This window comes from Heterocephalus glaber, unplaced genomic scaffold, assembly GCF_053883595.1.
Source record: "Heterocephalus glaber isolate CG9 unplaced genomic scaffold, H.glaber_assembly_v1.0 deba00001606, whole genome shotgun sequence".
NCBI classification, from domain to species: Eukaryota; Metazoa; Chordata; class Mammalia; order Rodentia; family Bathyergidae; genus Heterocephalus; species Heterocephalus glaber.
The window spans coordinates 11,975,355-11,997,884 of record NW_028258377.1 but is presented as its reverse complement, the minus strand read 5'-3'; the positions used below and the strand labels follow the sequence as shown (position 1 = coordinate 11,997,884).

Here is a 22,530-nt window from a genome sequence, read left to right as displayed (position 1 = left end):
ACATATAAGTGACTTTTTTTTTTTTTTTTGGTACCGGGGATCGAACTCGGGTCCTTGAGCTTGTGCAGCAGGCGGCAAAACCAACTGAGCTAAATCCCCAGCCTATAAGTGAATGTTTTAATGAATCAAGAGCGTGTATGGAGAAGATTGTAGCATTAAAAGCGCAGATTGAGATGGGCATGAGTGCGTGCTCTGGCACATCAGCAAGCTGCCCAAGATGTTTGGGTCGTCCCTGCAGCAAAAACCCTTCCAGGGCTGGAAAAACCGCGAGGGCTTCTCCTTGGGGCGCGGCCGGCGCTGCGCACCCTCCTGCCAAGAGGAGGCGCTGTGGGGAGACAGGAGCTTCCGGCGGGCTGTTTCCTTCCTTCTGCCGCCGTTGCTAGCACGTCCTGTTTTCGTTGGCTGTGCTAGGGATGGCGGCTACTGCTACTATAGCTTCTTAGTGCTGGTCCTCGCCCGGAGCTCTAGTGTAGTGCGGCTTCTTCCTTTGTCCTGTTTGCCCGGGTGAAGCTTTCGTGCAGCCCGCAGCATGGGCCGGGAGTCGCGGTGAGTCAGTGCGCCGAGCGGGTGAGCGGTTTCTGAAGGTCGGGAGAAGTGGCGGGAGTTGAGGTGGCGGCGGGGCCCGGCTTGGGGCTGCCCCACGTGTGGCCCCCTGTACTTTAGCATCCGCTGGAGGGGCTTGGGACCTTGGCTGAGGCAATGACTTCACGGGCCGGCGACCAGATACTTCTTTTCTGAATCACCGTCAGCCGGGTTCGAGCCCGTGGAGCGGTAGCAGCTCTCTAGGACGTCGGGTGTTGGTTGGGCACCACATCCCGCGACTTCCACGGAGCCTAGGCCCTGGCCACCTCAGAAAGTGATGACTTCTGCTGAGTTTCTCTCTTACTTCGCGTTTGTGTTCTCAGCGCCTATCCCTCCGTATTTTAATTCTTTGTGTGGTCTTTTCTCAGTCAGTTGAAAGAAGCCTGTGGGCAGACATTTTTACCGCTCCTACAGCACTGTACACGACCGGCTTTTACTGGGCTATGCAATATTTGTCGCATGGACGTTTACTTCGCAAATAGATTTAATGCTTTTTACCTGCTTTCTGTCTTTATGAGATTGCACTGGGAGACCTTGTTAGAACCATGAGATCTCTTCAGAACTTTTTTTATATTATTTATTTATTTATTTATTTATTTATTTTGGTACCAGGGATCAAGCTCGGGACCTTTCGCTTGCGAGGCAGGCTAAATCCCCGGCCCCAGAACTTTAAAATTGCTGTTAAATGGTTTAAGATTTTGAGATTTTTTTACCTTAAACATGACTGGTATGTATTTAGCAGTGACTGAAAAATGCTTTCTGTCTAGTTACAGTGAGGGTTTTTAATGCTAACTACTTTATTGAGGTATAACCAATGTTTGGGGAAATAGACAAAGTGTAGACATAGAGTTTGATGAAAATTAGCAGACATATAAATTGTGTAACTATTATCTGGATAAAGAATTACTTTAACTATAGAAATTTGTGAAAAATTTTCAACTCTCCTTGAAGGCATATTTACAGACCAAAAATCTGGAAGTGATATTTATTTGATTCGGACTCTTAAAGTAGCTTACTGCCATACCTTCATGCCATGTTTGGCCTATGCTTTAGGTTTTTTCAGAGAATAATGAAAGGCTTTGAGGTGGAAAGAGCAGGGTGTGAAGGGAAATAACTAGAGAGCCCAGTTTGCCTGCGTGTATAGTTTTCAAAAAGTATAGAAGAGGAGTAGGAGGTAGGTCTTGTAATAGCCCAGAAAGTGAATGGATTGTCAATTTGATTTGAAGATAAGAATTTATTTGTAAGCCTTTAAAGATTATAAGAAGTGTGTGATAGGATCAGAATTCCACTTTTAGAAAAATGACCCTAGGGCCGGGGATTTAGCTCAGTGGTGCTGTACCGGCCTTGCAAGCACAAGGTTCTGAGTACCCCCCCAAAAAGAAAAATGACCCTAGCAGCAGTAATGCAAATTTAAGAGAAATGGTAATAGAAACAGAAAGACCAGGAATCTTAAAAAATATCCTAAGTAGATAGATCTGATATAGAATAGTGACAGTAGGAATTCTGAGGTGATATAATGTGAAAGAAATTACAGACGTGAAAGTGATGATGCTTGAGGTTTTACTGGTTGTGTAGAATGATAAAAAGAGAAAATATGGGAGACAACTGATGTTTTGAGCCTAATGACTGGAAGTTGGGATGATAAATGGTTTGGGGAGAGAAAGGTAACAAGTTTGGGTTCCTGCACATTTAACTTGAGAAATTTGAAGGATTATCAGGTGTGCTCATTCTTTGGTGGTCTTATCCAGGTTTATCACTTTAAGTAGCTTTGTACACTGATGGCTTCCTGGCATATACTGCCAGACCAAACTTCTTCCTTGAACTCCAAGATTATATTTCACCTACCAACTGCACACCTTCATTTGGATACTTAATATTCTGACTTTCCACCTTCCCCCCAAAATCTACTCCTTCCCTGGCCTTCTTCATTTTTTTGTTATTGTCGTTGTTGTTGTTTTGTTTTTTGTCTTTTGTGCTAGGGATTGGCACCCAGGGCCTCACATGTTCTAAGCACACCTTCTACCACTGAAGTATACTCCCAGCACAACTTGATTTTGTTTTTTATTTTTGAGACTGGGTCTTGCTATGTAGTTCAGACTGGCTTTGAACTCACTGTGTAGCCCAGGCTTGCCTAGAACTTGAGGTGATCCTCCTGCCTCTGCCTTCCAAGTGCTGGGATTATAGGCATGTGATCGTGCACGACACAACTTCATTTTTCTTCTTGCTCTGGTCAAATATCTTGGAGACACCCAAGACTTCCCTCATACTTGACATTTTAATTCATTGGTGAATCTAATCTGTGCTAGGTAGCTCTCTCCACCTCAGCCCTTACTCCTCCCATGATTTTGATACTTTTCAGCATCTCTGTACCTGCTAAGTAACAGTGCTAAGCCACCACTGTTACCTAGATGATTGCTATATTATTCTTTTTCCTCCCTTTCTCCTCTTGCCCCTCTTTCTTTGGCTGATTTCTTTGTTTAGCATCCAGAATAATATTTTTAAAACATTGATGAGGTTGTCTTTCCTCTGCTTAAAATCTTTATCTTCTCTCCCTGCCTACTTGCTTTCCTTTATTTCTTGCTTTCTCTTTTCCTCCCTTTCTCTCTTCCTCTGTCTCTTTCTCTCTTTCTGTATTTCTTTCTTTTTGAGATGATGTTTGTAGTAGACATCCCTGCCCAGTACTAGTAGGCTATATATAAGTGGCACATACTTTTTGCTTTTCTGTAATTTACATATATTGTCTATCTTAGGACTCTGACCGAAGCTTTACATGCCTCAAATGGGCATGTCAGATAGCAGAATTGGGCTAGTATTCCTCCTTTGCTAATAGCTGCTACCAAGACTTAAGTCCTAGTCTGTGAAGCAACAGGGCTCAGCTGAATTCACTTCCATCCAGGGTCAACATGGCTCCAACCAAAACCCTTCCCCTGAATTATGGGATCTCACTGACCTGATGGGTTGCTGGTTAATTGCACCTGGTCCTAGTACCCTTTGTTCTCTCCAGGCAAGATAAGCAGTGTCTCCTTAAAGCCCTGCTTTGTGCTGTCATTCCTGATGGTTGGGCCCTATATCACTAGATGTCTTCAAAGCATGCCCTGCTCACTTTCTTCCCATGCTTTTTTTAATCACTTTTTTTTTTTTTGGTACCAGGGATTGAACTCCGGACCTTGTGCTTGCGAGGCAGGCGCCCTGGAACCACTGAGCTAAATCCCCGGCCCTCCATGCTTTCTTTGTTTGTTTTTTGTGGTTTTTTTGGTACTGGGGACCTTGTGCTTCCAAGGCAGGTGCTGGAACCACTGAGCTAAATCCCTGGCCCTCTTCCCATGCTTGTAATCAATAAATACTGGATGTCCTTGGGCGCCCTTGTCTTTGTTGCCCAGAGCAGCATAGATCAGCCCCAAGACCCAGCTTTCTAAGTCTCGTTTCTTTTTTTACTCTTATTAGCACTGTGTTTTATAGCTCATAGGAGACCAGGACTCACTACACGGGATTTTGGTAACGTCCGCATTCCTTTTCCTTATAGATGTTTTGCTACGTTGCCCAGGCTGGTCTCAAACTCTTGGGCTATAATAATCCTCCTGTCTCAGCCTCCTGAGAAGCTGGGACTACAGGTGTGTATCACCACTCCGGCCAGCCTAGTACATCTTACTCAGAATGAAAGACAGAGACCTTATAGTGGCCTAGAAGCCTTTCCATGTTTAGCTGCTTTGTTTCGCTGACCTTATCTCTAGGCACTGTAGCTGATTCAACCCTGGCTTCAACTGGTTTCATTGCTCTTCCTTGAATGTACCAGTTATTGCACTTGTGCCTTTTTCCTTCCATATATTTCAGTGCTTCTTGCCTTTATTTTTTTCAAGCCTCTGTAACAAACGTCACTTTGTTAGTGAGGCCTTCTGTATCACTTAATATACAAGAGGGAAATCTCTTACTCTCCTTTTTCCTTTTCTGATCGGCTTATAGCACTACTTGACATATTGTCTGTTTCTTTCTTTGCTTGTCTATTATCTCTTCCTTCACAAGAATGTAAGTGGGCTGAGACTGGAAGACAGGTGTTTGGTCTTATTGTTCACTATCCTTTTCTTTTAAAGACTTTTTTTTTTGGTATCGGGGATTGAACTCAGGACCTTTCGATTGTGAGGCATGCACGGTGCCACTGAGCTAAATCCCCGGCCCAGTCCTTACTTTTCTTTCAAGACAATTCTTCCCCCTCTATATGTGCTATAATACATTTTTTTCTCCTAATTTTTAAAAAAAGCCTGTGAAAAGTTCTTTCTGTATTTAATTCTTCTGCAAGATTTTTTTTTTTTGGGTGGGGAGAGGATAAGTAATACAAGCTGTATTTACTAAATTTAATTTCTGACAATATTATTCTAGCCACTATCGGAAACGATCAGCATCAAGGGGACGCTCTGGAAGTCGATCTAGAAGTCGCTCACCCTCAGACAAAAGAAGTAAACGTGGAGATGACAGACGGTCTAGAAGTAGAGATAGAGATAGAAGGAGAGAAAGGTCAAGAAGCAGGGATAAAAGAAGATCTCGGTCAAGGGACAGGAAGCGTCTGAGGTAAGACATTAATCTCCAAAGGGCCAGGGATAAATTGGAGGAGTTGAACTCCAAAAAGGATGTTTCTTTCTTTTTTTCTTTTCTTCACTTTTTTAAGTTATCTGTATTTGTTATCTCTTAAAGCAAGTGACCTGAGCACTCCATTCCCACTCCCAGACCTTGTTTCAAATTATTATTCAAACAGCATTGCAATATTCCTAGGAAGTTTAGTTTATTCCTCTAAACAATACTTTTCGTTGGAAAACAAGCCCCACGGAGTTTCTGCCATCAAGTTGTTTCAATTTAACTTACTTACTGGAATTTAGTGGTTCATTTATGGGTTCTGTGCTTTATCCCCATGATTTGATTAAATCCAGGAGGATTTGCCTGCAAAGACTCTCAAACAGTATTTTTAGTTTGGAAGCTTTAAGCTGTATTTTCCGTAATCCAAAGAGAACCCTTGGAGCCCATTGAGGGATGTAAAAAATGAAGTAAAAAAGTAAGTAATATGTTCTGTTGATTGAGGCCCTGATTCAGCCCCAAGAGAGCTGACCACTGTGTTCAGAGCAGCCCCTGAAGGAGACGATAGGAGGAGACAGAGCAGAGCCTTCTCCAGCCCTGCTTGCTGTATAAACGTTTTTATTGTTTTTTTTTTTTGCAGTAGTGGAGATTCAACATGGCCTTTGCACTGAGCTGCAATGAGCTCTGGCCTTTTAACATTTACTTAATTATGTATTCATTGGTACTAGTCAAGCATGGCTGCTGTGAAAAGGTCCCCAGTGGGCTTCTGGTGGTCACACCGCAGCTGGATGGCGGCTTCCTCCCAGCCCAGGATAGCCTGCCACTTGGCCTGGGTGCCTCGGGAACACAGGATGATGATTTTGGAGTTGCTTTCTATCATTTCCTGCTTCTGGTGACCCACCCAAGTCATGACCCCCACCTCTGAGATGACCTGTTCTTCTAGGAGGTCAAGGGCCACTTCAGTGCCACAGGCAGTGAGCAGGAACTGGGCAAACTTCAAGACCACGTCCACATAGAGAGGGTGATCAGCTGAGTAGACGGTCCAGAGCTGAGAAAGCAGTCTTTAAATAATAATTTTCCTTACACCAAAACATTTTTTCTAATAATGTTTCTCTTTAAAATAGGAGAGGAATCTGAACAGATAACAGACATGAGTTGGTGCTGTGAAGAAATCATAGAATGAATTTGACTTTTTTTAGACATTGGAAGGAGAGAATGTAATAGAATTTACCCATGACAGTGTGAATAGAGTAATTCAGTCTCATATTTTGTGGTCCCAAGAGCAATTTCACACAGTTCAGTTAAGTACTTGTTAAGTGAAGTTCATTGTTTAGAATTTGGTTTTTGACTTTCTGGTGATCAAGAAGCATTTTGAGATTAGCTAGTGAAGTGTATATATTTTATAGATGAAGAAACTGAGATGAGAAAGTTAGAGATCTGACTGTTGTTATCAGAGTCACTGGTTACTAGCAGCACCAGGATTTCAATTATTGCCACCTGATCCTCAGATCAGTGATCATTCACAGTTTTATTCTGCCTGTCATTATTCTTAGGTTTAGGCTTTTTTTCCCCCTTAGTGCTATGGATTGGACACATGCTAGGGAAGCAGTGTATCACTGAGCTACAAAGAAGAAGAAGAAGCTTCTTTTAAAATGAAAAAGAATCATGATCTAAAATAGTAGCTCCTTTTGGCCATAGAGTAAATGAGAAGTGTCCCCTTTTTAGGCGTTCCAGAAGTAGAGAGAGAGACAGAAGCCGAGAGCGAAGAAGATCTCGCAGCCGAGACAGGAGACGCTCAAGGAGTAGAAGCCGGGGCCGAAGATCCCGATCCTCCAGTCCTGGCAATAAAAGCAAGAAAGCTGAGAATAGGTAACATTATCATTGAACTGTATCTGTCTGCAGGTTGGGAACTGGCTCCCTTCCCTGTGCCTTCCTTTTATCTCTCTGTAAATTTATCCTTATAAATCATAATTACTCTTTCTCTCTCTCTCTCACTCTTTTTTTGAGGCAGGGTCTCGCTATATAGTTCAGGCTGGCCTTGAGTTCACTAAGTAGCCCAGGCTGGCCTCAAACTTGTGGTGATCTTACTGCCTCAACCTCTCAACTGTTGGGATTACAGGTGTATGCCACCGCACTTGGCTCTTTATAAATTTATCCTTATAAATAAATAATTACTGAATTTGGCTCCTACTATGAACTGTTGGCAGAATGGCAGAATCTAATTTAGTAGGATTTGGGAATTATGATTCAGTCAGAAAATACTAGATCAGTGGCGGCAAACCTGTGGTTCATGTGCCACAGCAAGTTGTTCGTATTATTGAAAGCTCTAGAAGGTTCGCCATCACTGTACTACATTCTGTTAGTTTTAACATTTGGTGCATTGTACACTTATTTAACATATGTATTAATGTGAAATATATTTTGTAGACATCTTTGTGTGAATTACTTGTTTCTTTGAAATTATTTTCTTAGTATTTTGACATTTGACAAATAACTAAACACATGGTATGCATTGCTGAATTACTATTGAGGATAGGTAAGCTTTGCTTGTGTAAGTTAACTATGCTTTCTTCAGATGTTAGTAACATTAATTTTGAGATTTAATTTGTCAGTCATAATGTATTGCTTCACTGGAATCATAGAACAGATGGTATATAAGTTTATATGCTTCCTTATATTCTTTAGTTATTGACATTTTTTCTATTTATTTTACTTTATAAATTTTACTTTTATATCATCAATGTCAGCATACCATTGGGATTTAAAAAAATTAAAATATAAATTCAGAAAAGTAAATGAAATATCAACATGCAGTTTATTAAATAATAACAAAACAAACATTGTATACTCACCACCAAGGCCTAGAAAAAAAAGTCACATGTTAGAAGCCCTCAATTTTCCTTCTTTAGTTAAATTTTCTACCTCCATGATAAAACTACTACTGACCTCTGTGCTACATAATAACTTTTTTGCACTTCTTTGTGTTACTATCACCTGTGTATGCATCTAGAAAAAACAGTTTCGATGGAGTCCTGTATTCTTTTTGTCTTTGTTCAGGATTGTTTGAGACTCATCAGTGTTGCTTCTATCAATAGTTCTTTTTCATTGCTGAATACTAGTATTCTGTAATCTGAGTATACCACAACTTATTGGTTCTGTGGAGTTGGATGTTTGGTCTGATTAATCTTTGGGCCATTGTGAACATTCTTGTGTATATATGCTAGTATACATATGCACGAGTTTCCCTAGAGTGTATATCTAGAGTTGAAGTTGCCTGATGGAGCTTTGTTTTAGTAGGTAATCCCAAATTGCTTTAGAAAAAGTTTGTACTAATTATACTCACAACATCAGTATGTGAGAATCCTGTTGCTCCATACTTTTTCCAATATTTGAAATTGTCAGTTTTTAAAATTTTTGCCAATTGGTTTGATTATCATTGAACTTTTAATTTGTATTTTCCTGATTGCTGTTATAGTGGTTGAAGATTTCATATTTTTATTGGCCTTTTGAATTCCTTTTCTGAAGTACATTTTCATATTTTGCTTGTTTTCCTACTGGGTTATTTCTCTCTTTAACGGTGATTTATGAAAGTGTTTTGTTTTCACTTTCTATAATGGTACATACAGATTGAGTATCTCTTATACAAAATGCTTGATATGGGCCAGGGATTTAGCTCAGGGGTTTTGCTACCTGCTACGCAAGCGCAAGGACCTGAGTTCGATCCTCGGTACCAAAAAAAACCCCAACAAAATAAAACAATGCTTGGTAGTATGTCTATATTTTGATTGCAACCTATCATATGTAGTTCCATCTTTGGTATATGGGTATGCAACCATTTCAGATTTTGGATTTCAGATTATGGTTGTTCAGCTTGTGCTTTTGATGAACAGAGATTTTATGAATTGAGACTAATGTACATATTAATATAAACCTGACAAGGTCAGTATGAAAAAAGAAAATTATAGGAAACACTTAATCTGAACATAAAAATTAGCATACCTAATGCAACAATATATATTAAAAGTACATCATGAACAAATTTGGTAAGATGAAAAGTTGTTTTAACGTTAGAAAATCAGTCAGTGTAATATTCTTGGCTCATAAGTTTAAGGGGAAAAGTTATGATTATTTAAATAGATTCAGGAAAAATATTTTATTACATATACTGTACTGGTGTTTTTAAAGGTCCTTAGCAGACAAAGGATGTATTATAAACTGATCATAAGATTAGAAATGCAAAGGAACATAAATATTCTTGAAGAACAAAGTTGGAGAACTCCCTCTACCAAGTCTTATTAAGACTTGTCAAGGGCCAGGAATTTAGCTCAGTGGCACCGTACCTGCCTTGCAAGCACAAGGTCCTGAATTTGATCCCTGGTACCCCCGCCCCCCCAAAAAAGTTACAGAAATTAGAACAGTATCGTATTAATGTAGGGATACATACATAGATGAGTGGAATTATATAGAGAGCCCATAAACAGATCCACCCATATGGTCCTTTGATAAATGACAGAGGTAACACTTTAGCTGAGAAAAAGGTTTTTTTTAAAAATAAATGGTGCTGTACTGCAAACATGTACTAATAAAATAAATAGTACTAACGACATTTGTTAGTCTGTAACAGAATATGCCCACTTCATTGTGTGCACAAAAAGCAATTCAAAGCAGATTAAAGACTAAATTAGATAATGAAACTGTAAACTTTTAGAAATTTATACTGGAAGTCCAACACCCTAGCACCTTCCTGTAATACCAGCACTGAGGAAGGCTGAGAGAGGAAGGAAGTTTATGGTAAAGAATATCTTTTCCACCTCTAGGTATTTTCATTGAGTCTGAAGGGATTTCTTAGGTACTCAGAAAAAAGGGAAGGGGTTGATTAATTAATTAGGTTAAAATTGAGATTTTAGGGCTAGTGATTTAGCTCAGTGGTTCCACCGCCTGCTTTGCAGGCGCAAGGTCCTGAGTTTGATGCCCGGTACCAAAAAAAATAAGATTTTAGTCATTGTAAGGAACTTTAAATAAAGTCAAAATGCAAGCCCACTGTAATTTTAAATATTATTCCATATATAGATTATTGTGCAAAATATGAAGATTTGGTGTATTTCTCCATTATTTACTTTCCTATTTAAGTTTCCTGTTTTGTTTTATTTTGTTTTTTGTTTTTGTGACAGAATCTTGCTGTGTAGTTCAGGCTGGCCTTGAACTCACTGTGTAGCCCAAGCTGGCTTCGAACTCAAAGGGATCCTCCTGCCTCAGCCTCCCGAGTGCTGAGATTGCAGGCATGTGGTACCATGGTTGGCTTTTTTCATTATAATTTTAAGGTGTTTATTACTAGAAAATGAAAATGCAGTTCATTCTTAGAAGTTTATTTTTAACCTAAAAAGTGAAATGTAATCTATAAAAGTATTTTAAAATGAATGTTTCCATGCATAAACAGATGATATATCTCCCTTTGTTTTTCTATCTCTTTTTTTTTGGTAGATCTAGGTCCAAGGAGAAAACAGAAGGTGGAGAAAGTTCTAAAGAGAAGAAAAAAGACAAAGATGATAAGGAAGATGAAAAAGAAAAAGATGCTGGTGTATGTTTATTAATTTAAAAATAATTGTATAATATCAGTTTTGTTTCTGTGGAATGACAAATTGTTTTCATAATGATGTGTACTTTCTTTTTAAATGAGCAATGTATACTATAAACAGGATAAAAAATAATTGTCCCCATGAGAAATTTTTTTGAAAAGTTATATATTTATACATATTATAAATTTATACGTGCAAAATGTGATCAGACCATGTAAATGTTATCAAATTGCTTCCGAAAAAGTTATATAAATTTAGACTTCAGAATCTGCCCCCCAGACTTCAGAATTTAGACTTATGAAAATGTCTGTTTTCTTATATCCCTGTCATCATGGAGATGTCAAAACTTAATTTTATCAGTCTCCTAGGAAGTGATCAATATCTCATTATTTTGAATTGCATGTCTTTTAATGAGTGAATATTTAAATAGTATAAATGTAGATATACAAACTTACCACACAAAAAGAATGTATTTTCTTAAATTTATTGACAATTTGCACTTTTCTTTTGAGTTGCCTATTAATATCTTTTGCTCACTTTAGAATGTGTTATAGCTTTTCTTTTTATTTTCAGTGTGTTCTGTTCTTTTAAGTCATTCCTTTTTATTAAGGGGCTTGCTTGCAGAGTAACAGTAAAAGATAAAACGTGGGAAGGCTGGGCAACTGGTTTCTAAACCAGTTTATTCTATTGAATGGGTGATCTTGAGAAAGGCAAATAAGCTTTCAGGGGCTTATCTTTAGAGAAGATGCCTTACTATAAAGAATATAAATTGAGGTGTAAGGCTTTTTTTCTTTTTAAGCTTTCTTTTTGTTGTTTGAGAAATAAATTTATTTTTGAAATGCAATATAATCATGTTACATGACATTTGATGTCAGAAGTAATTTTCTGTAACTCCAGATGCCCCAAACACTGTCACTCTTAGAAGTTTGAATTTTTTTCTTTCTTTTCTTTTCTTAGTTTTTTTTTTTTTAGTATTTGTTCTATCATGTGTTCATAAATACAAGTTAAATACGAATTTTTTTGTTTGGTACCGGGGATCGAACTTGGGTCCTTGTGCTTGCGAGGCAAGCGGCAGAACCACTGAGCTAAATCCCCAGCCCCTCTTTTTTTGGTTTTTTGAGTCAGGGTCTCGCTATGTAGTTCAGGCTGGTCTTGAACTCACTGCATAGCCCAGGGTGGCCTTTAATGAGCAGTGATTCTCCTGCCTCAGCTTTTCAAGTGCTGGGATTACAGGCATGTGCTACTGTGCCCAGCCAGAAATTTGTAGTATTTTCTTCATCTGTGTTTTTACATATATTTCCATAAACAGCTATAATGGTAGCATAAATTTTGATTCTTGTGTTATAAAAGTGATTTGATTCCTCCTCTAGACATCTCATTAATAGTCTTGATGAAGTCCTTAGAATGGCTAGTTCTTGGAAGGATAGACCTAAAGCGTAAAAGTCCAAAACTGCTTAATCATGTTGATACATAGATTTTGTTTACTTACTTTTTTTTTTTTTTTTTTGAAACAGGGCCTCCCTATGCAATTCAGGCTGGCCTTAAACTCACTGTGTAGTCCAAGCTGGCCTCGAACTCAAGACGCTCCACCTAACTCAGCCTCCTGAGTGCTGAGATTTTATTTACTTACTAATCTGTAATAGAAAATGGCTTTTCCTAGAGGCAATCTTGGAGGGGTTTGGAGAATTTAAAATTGAGAATAACTGGGAACTTTTTGATTCAAATTCATGCTCTCTCTTTTAAAAATTGTATTAGGAATCTTCTGTGCCTGCCTTGCAGTCACAAGGCCCTGAGTTTGATCCCCAGTACCAAAATAAAAAAATTGTATTAGGGATCAAACCCAGGGGTACTCAACCACTGAGCTACATCACTAACCCTTTCTTTAATTTTTTATTTTGACACTGAGTTGCTAAGTTGCCCAGGCTGGGCACAAACTTGTAATCTTCTTGTCTCTGAGTGCTGGGATTTCACGCATGTGCTACCATGCCCAACTTTAGTTCAGTTTTTTCTTTTTTCTTTTTTTTTTTTTTTTTGAGACAGGGTCTCACTATGTAGTTCACGCTGACCTTGAACTCACTATGTACCCTAGGCTGGCTTCGAACTCAGTGATTCTCCTGCCTCTGCCACCTGAGTGCTGGGATCACAGGTGTGCGCCACCATGCCTGGCCTTATGGTTCAGTTTTTAACAAAGGAAAAATTGTGGTTTATATGTGCGTAATGTTTGTAATTAAAATGAGATTAAGTCATAGAATTTGAAATCTGTCATCTTTCTTAGTTGAAGTTACTTTTCATTGTGATAATATATTTGTAGGTATATTTATAAAGATGTGTGATCTACTAAATCTGGCCTACATTGAGTGTACCTATTTTTCCTTTTATATTTTGAAATACTTGGAATGTCACTTCAGGTAAAATCACTGATACTGGCTTTGCTTTTTACTTTCCCTATCTTTTTTTTCTTCCCAAGAACTTTGACCAGAATAAGCTGGAGGAAGAAATGAGAAAGCGAAAAGAAAGAGTTGAAAAATGGAGAGAAGAGCAACGTAAAAAGGCCATGGAAAACATAGGAGAACTGAAAAAGGAAATTGAAGAGATGAAACAAGGGAAAAAATGGAGTTTAGAAGATGATGATGGTATTGTTACTAGCCTAACTGAAAATATAACAATTCCTATAGACTATTAAAATAGAATTATTAACAATATTTCATACTGTTTTTTTTATTGTAGAAGTATATATAACACAATATTGTGGAAATAGAATATTCTAGGTAGTGTACATAGTATGATAATTACCCTTTAAACCATTTTACAGTAGATAGTTCAGTGGTGGTAAATTCATTCACAGTGTTGAACAGCCATTACCAATGTCCATTTCCAAAATTTTTTATTGTCCCAAGAAACTCTACCCATTAAGCAACTCACCGTTGCAATCTTCATTCTACTTTATTCTCTGAACTTGCCTATTCTGGGTACCTCACGATATTTGTCCTGTTGTGTCTGGCTTATTTCACTTAGCTAGCTAGCTTGCTTGCTTGCTTGCTTGCTTGATTGGTTGATTGATTGATTGATTGATTGATTTGAGACAGTGGCTTATTATGTAGTCAGGCTGGCCTTGAATTCATTATGTAGTCCAGGCTGACCTTGAACTCATGGGATCCTCCTGCCTCAACCTCCCAAGTGCTGGGATTACAAATGTGAGCCACCACGCCCAGCTCACTTAGCATAATGTCTTTATGTGTCAGAATTTCTTCTATATGGTTGAGTGATGTTGCACTGTATGTGTGTCACATTTTGATTATCCATTCATCTGTTTACATTTAGGTAGTTTCTGCCTTTGGTTACTGTGACTAACACTGATGTGAGTCATGGCCTTCCCCATACTAAGCAAGTGCTCTAAATATTTGAGTCATTGTTTTCATTCTTTGGGGGTATATTTATAAACCTAGCAGCAGAAGTGCTGGATTCATATTAAGGGTTTTTTGGTTTGCTTTTTTTTTTTTTTTGGTAGTCGGGATCGAACTCGGGTCATTGTGCTTGAGCAGCAGGCACTGAAACCACTGAGCTAAATCCCTGGCCCTGCTTTTTTTTTTTTTTTGGTACCAGGGATCGAACTCAGGTCCTTGCGCTTGCGCAGCAGGTGGCAAAACCACTGAGCTAAATCCCCGGCCCCTGCTTTTATTTTTTTGATAGGTGTTTTCACTATAATGTCCAGGCTAGGTCTAACCCCTGGGGCCAAGCTGTCTACCTCAGCTTCCTGCGTAGCTAGGACTATAGACACAAGCCACCACCTGATCATAACGAGATTTTTAAGTGCCTCCTTTAGCATTTATGTTAAAATTAAGTTGTATAGTAGTGTTCAGTAAGAATCACTGATTTTACTTTAGAGTGAACAGTTAAAGTACTTATGGACTTAGTAATTTTTTGTTTTTGTGTTTTGAGACAGGGACTCACTTTGCAGGTCAGGCTGGCCTTGAACTCACTATGTAGCTCAGCCTGGCCTCAAACTTGCAGTCCTCCTGCCTCAGTATCTCAAGTGCTGGGATTACAGGCTTTTGGCACCACACCCAGCAATGTATGGCTTTTTGAGGGCAGATTCATACATGTACATGACATACTTGATCTTTTCTTCCGCTGTCACTTCCCTTGCCTCACCCTCCAGGTTTCACATTGAGGGGGTGTTCAATGTGTATAATATATTTTGATCATATCTACCCCACTATCATCCACCTTATACCCACCCCTCTTCCCTTCCTCTTATCCAGTGTGTACTAGTTTCCCTTCTACTTCCCTGTCATCCCGTTTTTAGATTTCCACATATTAGGGAGAACATGCAACACCTGAGCTTCTGAGCTCTTTAATTTTTTTTGGTACTGGTGATCAAACTTGGGATCTTGTGCTTTCGAGGCAGGTGGCGGCACCACTGAGCTAAATCCCCGGCCCTGTGCTTTAATTTTTTTTTTTTTTTTTTTTTTTTTTGGTACCGGGGATCGAACTCGGGACCTTTCACTTGTGAGGCAGGCGCCTGAACCACTGAGCTAAATCCCCAGCCCTAGCTTTAATTTTTTAATACTAGTATAAATGTTAGTTATGAGAGTAAATTGAGAGTGTACTTCCAAATCCTTTCTTTAAATTTTCGTAACTCAAGAGAGAAATATATACTTTCCATATCTTCCCCACCTCTCCTTTTTTTCCCCCCTCTTTTGTGGTGCTGGGGGTTGAACTCAGAGCATTGCCTATGCCAGGCCTGTGATTGGCCACTGAGCCACATTCAGACAGAATCTTTCTTTTTAGTTAATTGATTCATTAGCATTTCTTTTCTCATTATTATTCAAGAATATGCCTGATTTCAAAAAGGAAGAACTTAGAAATATGAGTATTTGGAGTGCAGTGTGGCTGGAGGAATTGGAAAGGTGACTTTAGGTAGTGAGGGTATAGGTTAGAAATTGCATGTGGTCTGTGTAGGGTAATTCCTTCAAAGCACGTGTATAAAGAAAGCATATTCTGATTTTAGATGATGAAGACGATCCTGCAGAAGCTGAAAAGGAAGGAAATGACATGGAGGGTGAGGAGTTAGATCCATTAGATGCTTACATGGAAGAAGTGAAAGAAGAAGTAAAAAAGTTTAATATGAGAAGTGTAAAAGGTGGTGGGGGAAATGAAAAGGTATGGAATTTTTTCTTTATTTAAAAAAAATTTAGTATGTTTGCGATACATAATGAATGTATTCATCATCTCCTATTTTTAAAAATTCATATTCTATTTTAAAAATTATATTCTGAAGAAAAAGTCAGAGAACTTGAATTCATTGCATTGTCTTATATTTACAGTTTTATAAAGTTAATGTTTTTGTTTCCTCATTATAGAGATGGCAATCATTTTACTAAATACTAGGAAAAACTGGCAAATTTTAGCTGTAAATGTACTTTCAAAAACCACTCTTTCACTGCCATCTTTGTTTAGTGTCTTTGCTTACATGTTACCCTCTTAAGCCCTTTTCAAATTTCTTAGCATTCTCCTTTTTTTATAGCATTCATTACCTTTTCACAAATTATATAACTTTTAATGTGTTTACTGTTTTTTCCTTCTACAAATTAAATTCCCCAGGAGCACTGATCTTTACCTGTTTTATTGATTTATGCAGGGTCTCAGAACAGTGCCTTGCTTATCTAATAAGTGTGGAGTATCATCTAGTGGTATTTTAAAAATGTATAATATGTAATAAATCAAGTATAAATACGTGATTATATTACATTTAAAAATTCATACAAATTAAAGAGAAAGGACTTTTTCATTAAGTTGTCACTCAATTAATCTGAAATAAAATTCCAACTTAACCATTTTGTTGCATGTGGTATATAATTTGTGTTTCACTTTTGCAAAATATTTTATATTGCTTTTTTGTTTTAGAAGTCGGGGCCAACAGTCACAAAAGTTGTCACTGTTGTGACTACCAAAAAAGCAGTTGTAGATTCTGACAAGAAGAAAGGTGAGCTGATGGAGAATGACCAGGATGCCATGGAGGTGACTCTTTAATTTTTACTTTGTTCATGGTATTGTCTTAAAAGTATTTATTGCAGAGTATTGATGGAGATGTGAATTTCAGATATGCACACTATCACAAGCAATTCTTGGCTCCTGTAGTAGTATTTAGCTAAACATCAATGTGGTAGATCATTCTGACATTTTCATCCTTTGCTGTATACCCATTTTTTCCACTTGTTAGCTCATACAATGTGGAAAGAAGAAATGAAATAACAGAATAAATTTAATTTCTTCCCATTAATATGCTGTAATGATCTATATAGTGAGAACATCAGCAAAACTTTATTAAAGCAATCTGTCAAATTATTTTAGCTTTGGTTGACATTTTAACCTTTTTTTTGGTACCAGAGATGAAACTCAGAACTTTGTGCTTGCCAGGCAGGCGCGGCACCACTGAGCTACATCCCGACCCCATTTTAACTTTCTATAAAATAAAAAAATAAAAAATAAATTAAATTGAAAAATTCTTCAGGATCTAAAGTATTTCTATTCAAAGTGACAAATATCATTTTAGATGATTTTCAAATTAAGAGGTTTTAAGTTTCTTAGAGTAGTATGAAAATCTTGTGGGTCAAGTAGTTTGTTTCAAAAGTAGAAAAAAGAGCCAGGCTGGATGTGTTGGCACACGCCTGTGATCCCAGCACTTAGGAGGCTGAGGCAGGAGGATTGCCATGAGTTCAAGGTCAGTCTGGGCTACATATTGAGTTCAAGGCCAGCCTGAATTATATAGCAAAACCCTGTTTCAAAAAAAAAGAGAGAGAGCCAAGAAATAGTTTCTAGGACAGGAAGATTTTTTAAAATTTAGAACTTTTGTTTCCCATACAGGTAAAATAATAATGAACTTTCTACTTACTCTTTTTGTTTTGGTAAAATAAAGTATTCTTCAGAGGAGGAAGAAGTTGATCTTCAGACAGCCCTTACAGGCTATCAGACAAAACAGAGAAAACTTCTAGAACCAGTTGATCATGGAAAAATTGAATATGAACCATTCAGAAAAAACTTTTACGTTGAAGTTCCAGAACTAGCAAAAATGTCTCAAGAGGGTAAAATTCTCTTATTCATTTATTGGTTATAGTGGGATCAGAGGGGGATATACCTTACTTTGCCTAGGAGGAATATAGATAGGTCTGTGAGTTGTAGGATGTTTTGGGAAATTCTTAAAAATTGAGCAAAAATTAATGCAGCTCAAGTAGTTGAAGATGTTTTTAGGATTAGAATAGTCTTCATGTGAAGTTACAAATGGAATATTTCTGTTAGCCCTTCTAGTATATGAGAGTTAGGCACCATTGTGAATCTGTGTGTTGGTTGAATAAAAGTAATCTGGTTAACTAATGCTAGGAGAACAAGTCAAATTTCTTGTCAAATATTCCTTATTCTTTGATTTTAATTGCAATTTAAGAAACAAAAATCAAATTATTTAAATTAGGATGTTTTCTCTTTGTCTTTAGTTGCTCATAGCAGTAATTGCTTTAACTGACTCTGAGATAGTCAGTGTTTTCCTGTGGTAGCTTTTATCCGAAATTATCTTTGGTAATATTAAAGCAATGTTAAAAGTTCTAAGTCTTACCATGCCTAATTGAAAAGTAAAGAGCACCAGTAGAACATTTTTTTTGGTTTGGTACCAGGGATCAAACTCAGGACCTTGTGCTTTCGAGGCAGGTGGTGGAAGCGCTAAGCTAAATTCCGGGCCCTAGAACAATTTTTAAGAGTATTTAATTTGGATTTTGTTTTGTAGAGGTGAATGTATTTCGGTTGGAAATGGAAGGCATTACAGTAAAAGGAAAAGGTTGTCCCAAACCAATTAAATCTTGGGTCCAGTGTGGAATTTCCATGAAGATCTTAAATTCTCTCAAAAAGTAAGTGGTTGATGGTTTTCCACGTTTCTTAATATCTTGCTATTTGAAATAGCCCTTTGAGCCAAGTGTAGTGTGTACACCTGTAATCCCAGCACTCGGGAGACTGAGGCAGGAGAATCACTGAATTCAAGACCAGCCTGAACTACATAATCCTGTCTAAAAAAACAAAGTAGCCCTTTTACACAAATGTCTCTCTCTGTCTGAGTCACTTGTCACTGAGACATAATATGCAACATCTGCTTCTTAAAGGAAGAAAGTTTTATTTTGGCTCACAGTTTATTAGAGGTATTAGTCCATAGTCTACGGGCTCCAAGCATGATAGAGAGGCACGGTATAGGAGAGCTTCTCATTGTTTAGCAGCAGGGAAGGAAGTAAGAGAGAGCGAAGGGAGGAAACTGGAGGGAGGTAAATCCTTTTAGGCCATGCTCCCAGTGGTCAGCCTCTTCTCAACAGACCCCATCTCCTAACAGCAAGTCAGCTATAAGCCGCATAATCCAGTCACTTCCCAAAAGTCCTGCCTATAAGCACATGAGGCTTTGGGCACTAGAACAATTTCTCTGGGTTACTTTTTTACTCTAATAGAGAAATTTACTCCTTTGCGTGTGTGTTGCACAGTGCCTGGGATGTAACTTGGGGTGTCACGCGAGGTAGAGCAAGCTTTCTACCTCAGTCTTTTATTTTTCCTTAAACAGCTTTATAGAGATATAATTTAAATACAAAGTTTATCATTTATTTTTTATTTTTTGGTACTGGGGATCGAACTCGGGTCCTTGCGCTTGCAAGGCAAGCGACGGAACCACTGAGCTAAATCCCCGGCCCCTAAAGTTTATCATTTAAAGTACACAACTAAATGGTATGCTTATGGTATTGTGCAGACATCTAATTTTAGTACATTTTCTTCTTCATATCCATTAAGAGTTCGTCTAATCCTGTCTTTCCTACTCTGGGTTACCATTAATGTACTTCCTATCTCTATAGATTTGGCTATCCTGGAGATTTCATATAAGTAGGATTATATAGTAAGTCTTTTCTGACTGACTTCATTTAGTATAATCAAAACGTTATCAATATTCATGTTTTAGGATCTTATAGTACTTCTATTCCTTTCAGATTCGCTATGGCTGGCCTTCAACTCACTGTGTAGCCCAGGCTGGCCTCAAACTTGAGGTGATTCTCCTGCCTCAGCCTCCCGAGTGCTGGGATTACAGGCGTGTGCCACCATGCCCAGTTTTCCATTCCTTTTTTTTGGTACTGGGGATTGAACTCGGGTCCTTGCACTTGCGCAGCAGGCGGCAAAACCACTGAATCCCCGGCCCTTTCCATTCCTTTTTATTGCTGAATAATACATTGTATGGATATATCATACTTTGGAAGAACTTACTTTTACAGGACTCTGAGGGGTCTGGAATCTCAATTCTTTCCCGGTCTTTATTATTTTTTAGGCATGGTTATGAGAAGCCCACGCCAATCCAAACCCAAGCAATTCCTGCGATAATGTCTGGACGAGATTTGATTGGTATTGCCAAGACAGGAAGTGGAAAGACCATTGCTTTTCTGTTGCCCATGTTTAGACACATCATGGATCAGAGGTCATTAGAAGAAGGAGAGGGCCCAATAGGTACAATTCTTTTCATTAAATTGTTTTTTGAAGATATGTTGTCAGCTAATCAGAATGACCTGGTATTCTATAATGTTCTTAATTATGACAGTAAAGATATCTTAATGTACATTTCCTTATCAATGTGGCACTTGGGGGCTGATTTCCCCTTACCAGCAGGTGGAGTGAGAATCTTCAGAGCTCTGGAGTGACATCTCAGAAGTACAAAAACAGCCTGTCCTGGCACAGCTCAGTTTTTAAACTCAGCATGTGGACCCCTTGTGCATCTGTTTACTTATGCTGAGGTTTGTTCTTAGCCCCAAATCAGTAGATAACAAACTCAACACGGAAGATAATAGGGAATAAATATTTTCCTAGATGTTTTTTTCTTTGCCTTGCAAGGCTGTAGTGCCAGTGTTTCAGCGTTGGTCTTCAAGTTCAGATTTCTTGATCATTTTGGCAAGGATACCTTCTGCAAATTTGAGTAGGGTTTCGGAAAATTTTTCAGCTCCTCTCTTGGAAATACAGGGCAAAATACATTTCTCCTCTGTCTGTGCCCTTCAGACCGAGGTTGTTTCAGGAAGCGGCAGTATGGCTTCTGCCAGACAGTGAGTCCCTTTTTTTCTTTTTTCTTTTCTATTGTTCTGTGATTTGAAGTTGAAAACTATTTATATTCTGTTCAACCAAGTATTTTCCTGAGGGTTGAATGTGACTTTTAACTAAATTTTCCTGTAGCATGTTCTTAAAAATCTGCTTATACTTATCCTTCACTATAATCTCTGGATTTATAAAGCTTTTGAAATATAATTTTCTGAGTTGTATTAAATTTTTTTTACTAATATCTGAATTGTATTGCAGAGGTTATACTTAGTATTTTAAAGCATAGCCTTTCAAGAACTTTAATGGTTAGGCTTTTGACATATTTATCTTTTCAGCTGTCATCATGACTCCAACTCGAGAACTGGCTTTACAGATTACTAAAGAATGTAAGAAGTTTTCGAAGACCCTAGGACTTAGAGTGGTCTGTGTTTATGGAGGAACAGGAATCAGTGAGCAGGTATAAAAGAAACATTCAATAAAGTAAAAAGTGATTTTTTATTTTAGTGTTTTGAATAGTGACTGTAAAATCATAACGAATATTATGAATGAAAATAATTATAAGATTGAATCATGGTCATGCATGGTGGCACATGCCTATAATCCTAGCTGCTCAGGAGATTGAGGCAGGAAGATTGTAAGTTTGAGGCCAGCCTGGAGACCCTGACTTAAAAAGGGCTTGGGGTGTAGTTCAGTGGTAGACTTCCCCTGGGTTCAGTTCTTAGCACCCCCCCCCCCAAAAAAGAAATAAAACAAAAATGGGAAAAACCAAGTGATATTTTTTTGAATTTGTTTTAACTACAGACCCCTTTCTTAGGACTAGTGTTACCAGAACACTTTTCAGTAATACTTGTTTTTGTTATCCCGATGTTATTTTAAATACTTAATCTTAGTGTTGTTTTAGTTTATTTTCTAAGTTTATGTCAATTTTTCTGTACACAGCTTATAATAAGAAATGTTTATAAACAAATTTTAAAAAGCAAAAAAGTGACAAATACATTTACAAAATAACCCAGTACATACATGCATATTATGTCTTGTTTGTTTGTTTGTTTTTTGTACTGGGGATCAAACTCGGGTTCTTGTGCTTGCGCAGCAGGTGGCGAAACCACTGAGCTAAATCCCTGGCCTTCATATTATGTCTTTATAAATAAAGTCAAGTTTTATTGGTAGGGCACTCTGGTTATTTTTTCTTTTCTTGTAGTACCAAGGAATTGCTTCTTGGTCTTTTGGCTAAGATCAAGTGTACTAAGGAATTGAAACCAGACCTTCCTACTGAACTACATCCTGGGCCCTTTTTAAAATTTTTTGTTTTGAGACAGGGCCTCGCTAAGTTGCTTGTTAATCGTTCTGCCTCAGCCTCCTAGAATGCACACATTTCAGATGTGTGCTACTGCACAGTGGCTTCATTCTATTTATTTAAAAAATTCTGATTGTCACTCAGGAAATTGATTTTTATATTTACTAATGGTCAAACCTACATTTGAAAAATTATACACAGATATATTACATGTATGTATTTTTACTACTCTCACCTTGTTTTTTGGTTTTGAGGTATAGTGGCAAATTAAACTTGGTAAAATTCCTTAGTTTCACTTGTTTCCAATTTTGGTACCATGTCATTGGTTGTGCTGCAGTTTACCCATTCTGTTCTGTTACCAGTGCTTCCGCATTCCAAAGAATTAGGCTTTGGAGTCTTCTGTCAGAACTTGTGTTG

The 22,530-nt window shown here is 38.0% G+C and overlaps 1 protein-coding gene across 3 annotated transcripts in view; it reads left to right on the top strand.

Moving 5' to 3' along the window:
• The first annotated feature begins 345 nt into the window (after positions 1 to 345).
• Positions 346 to 22,530, top strand: part of Ddx46 (DEAD-box helicase 46) — an 82,033-nt gene continuing 59,848 nt past the window's right edge. For all 3 annotated transcript variants that reach the window (XM_087194741.1, XM_087194740.1, XM_004836225.4), the window contains exons 1-11: positions 346 to 546; positions 4,957 to 5,145; positions 6,871 to 7,014; positions 10,627 to 10,723; positions 13,189 to 13,354; positions 15,733 to 15,884; positions 16,629 to 16,742; positions 17,641 to 17,806; positions 18,499 to 18,619; positions 20,062 to 20,237; positions 21,152 to 21,273. In XM_087194741.1, the coding sequence (XP_087050867.1) occupies positions 530 to 546; positions 4,957 to 5,145; positions 6,871 to 7,014; positions 10,627 to 10,723; positions 13,189 to 13,354; positions 15,733 to 15,884; positions 16,629 to 16,742; positions 17,641 to 17,806; positions 18,499 to 18,619; positions 20,062 to 20,237; positions 21,152 to 21,273 (1,464 nt within the window). In that variant the 5' untranslated portion in view covers positions 346 to 529. The remainder of the gene's footprint in view (positions 547 to 4,956; positions 5,146 to 6,870; positions 7,015 to 10,626; positions 10,724 to 13,188; positions 13,355 to 15,732; positions 15,885 to 16,628; positions 16,743 to 17,640; positions 17,807 to 18,498; positions 18,620 to 20,061; positions 20,238 to 21,151; positions 21,274 to 22,530) is intronic.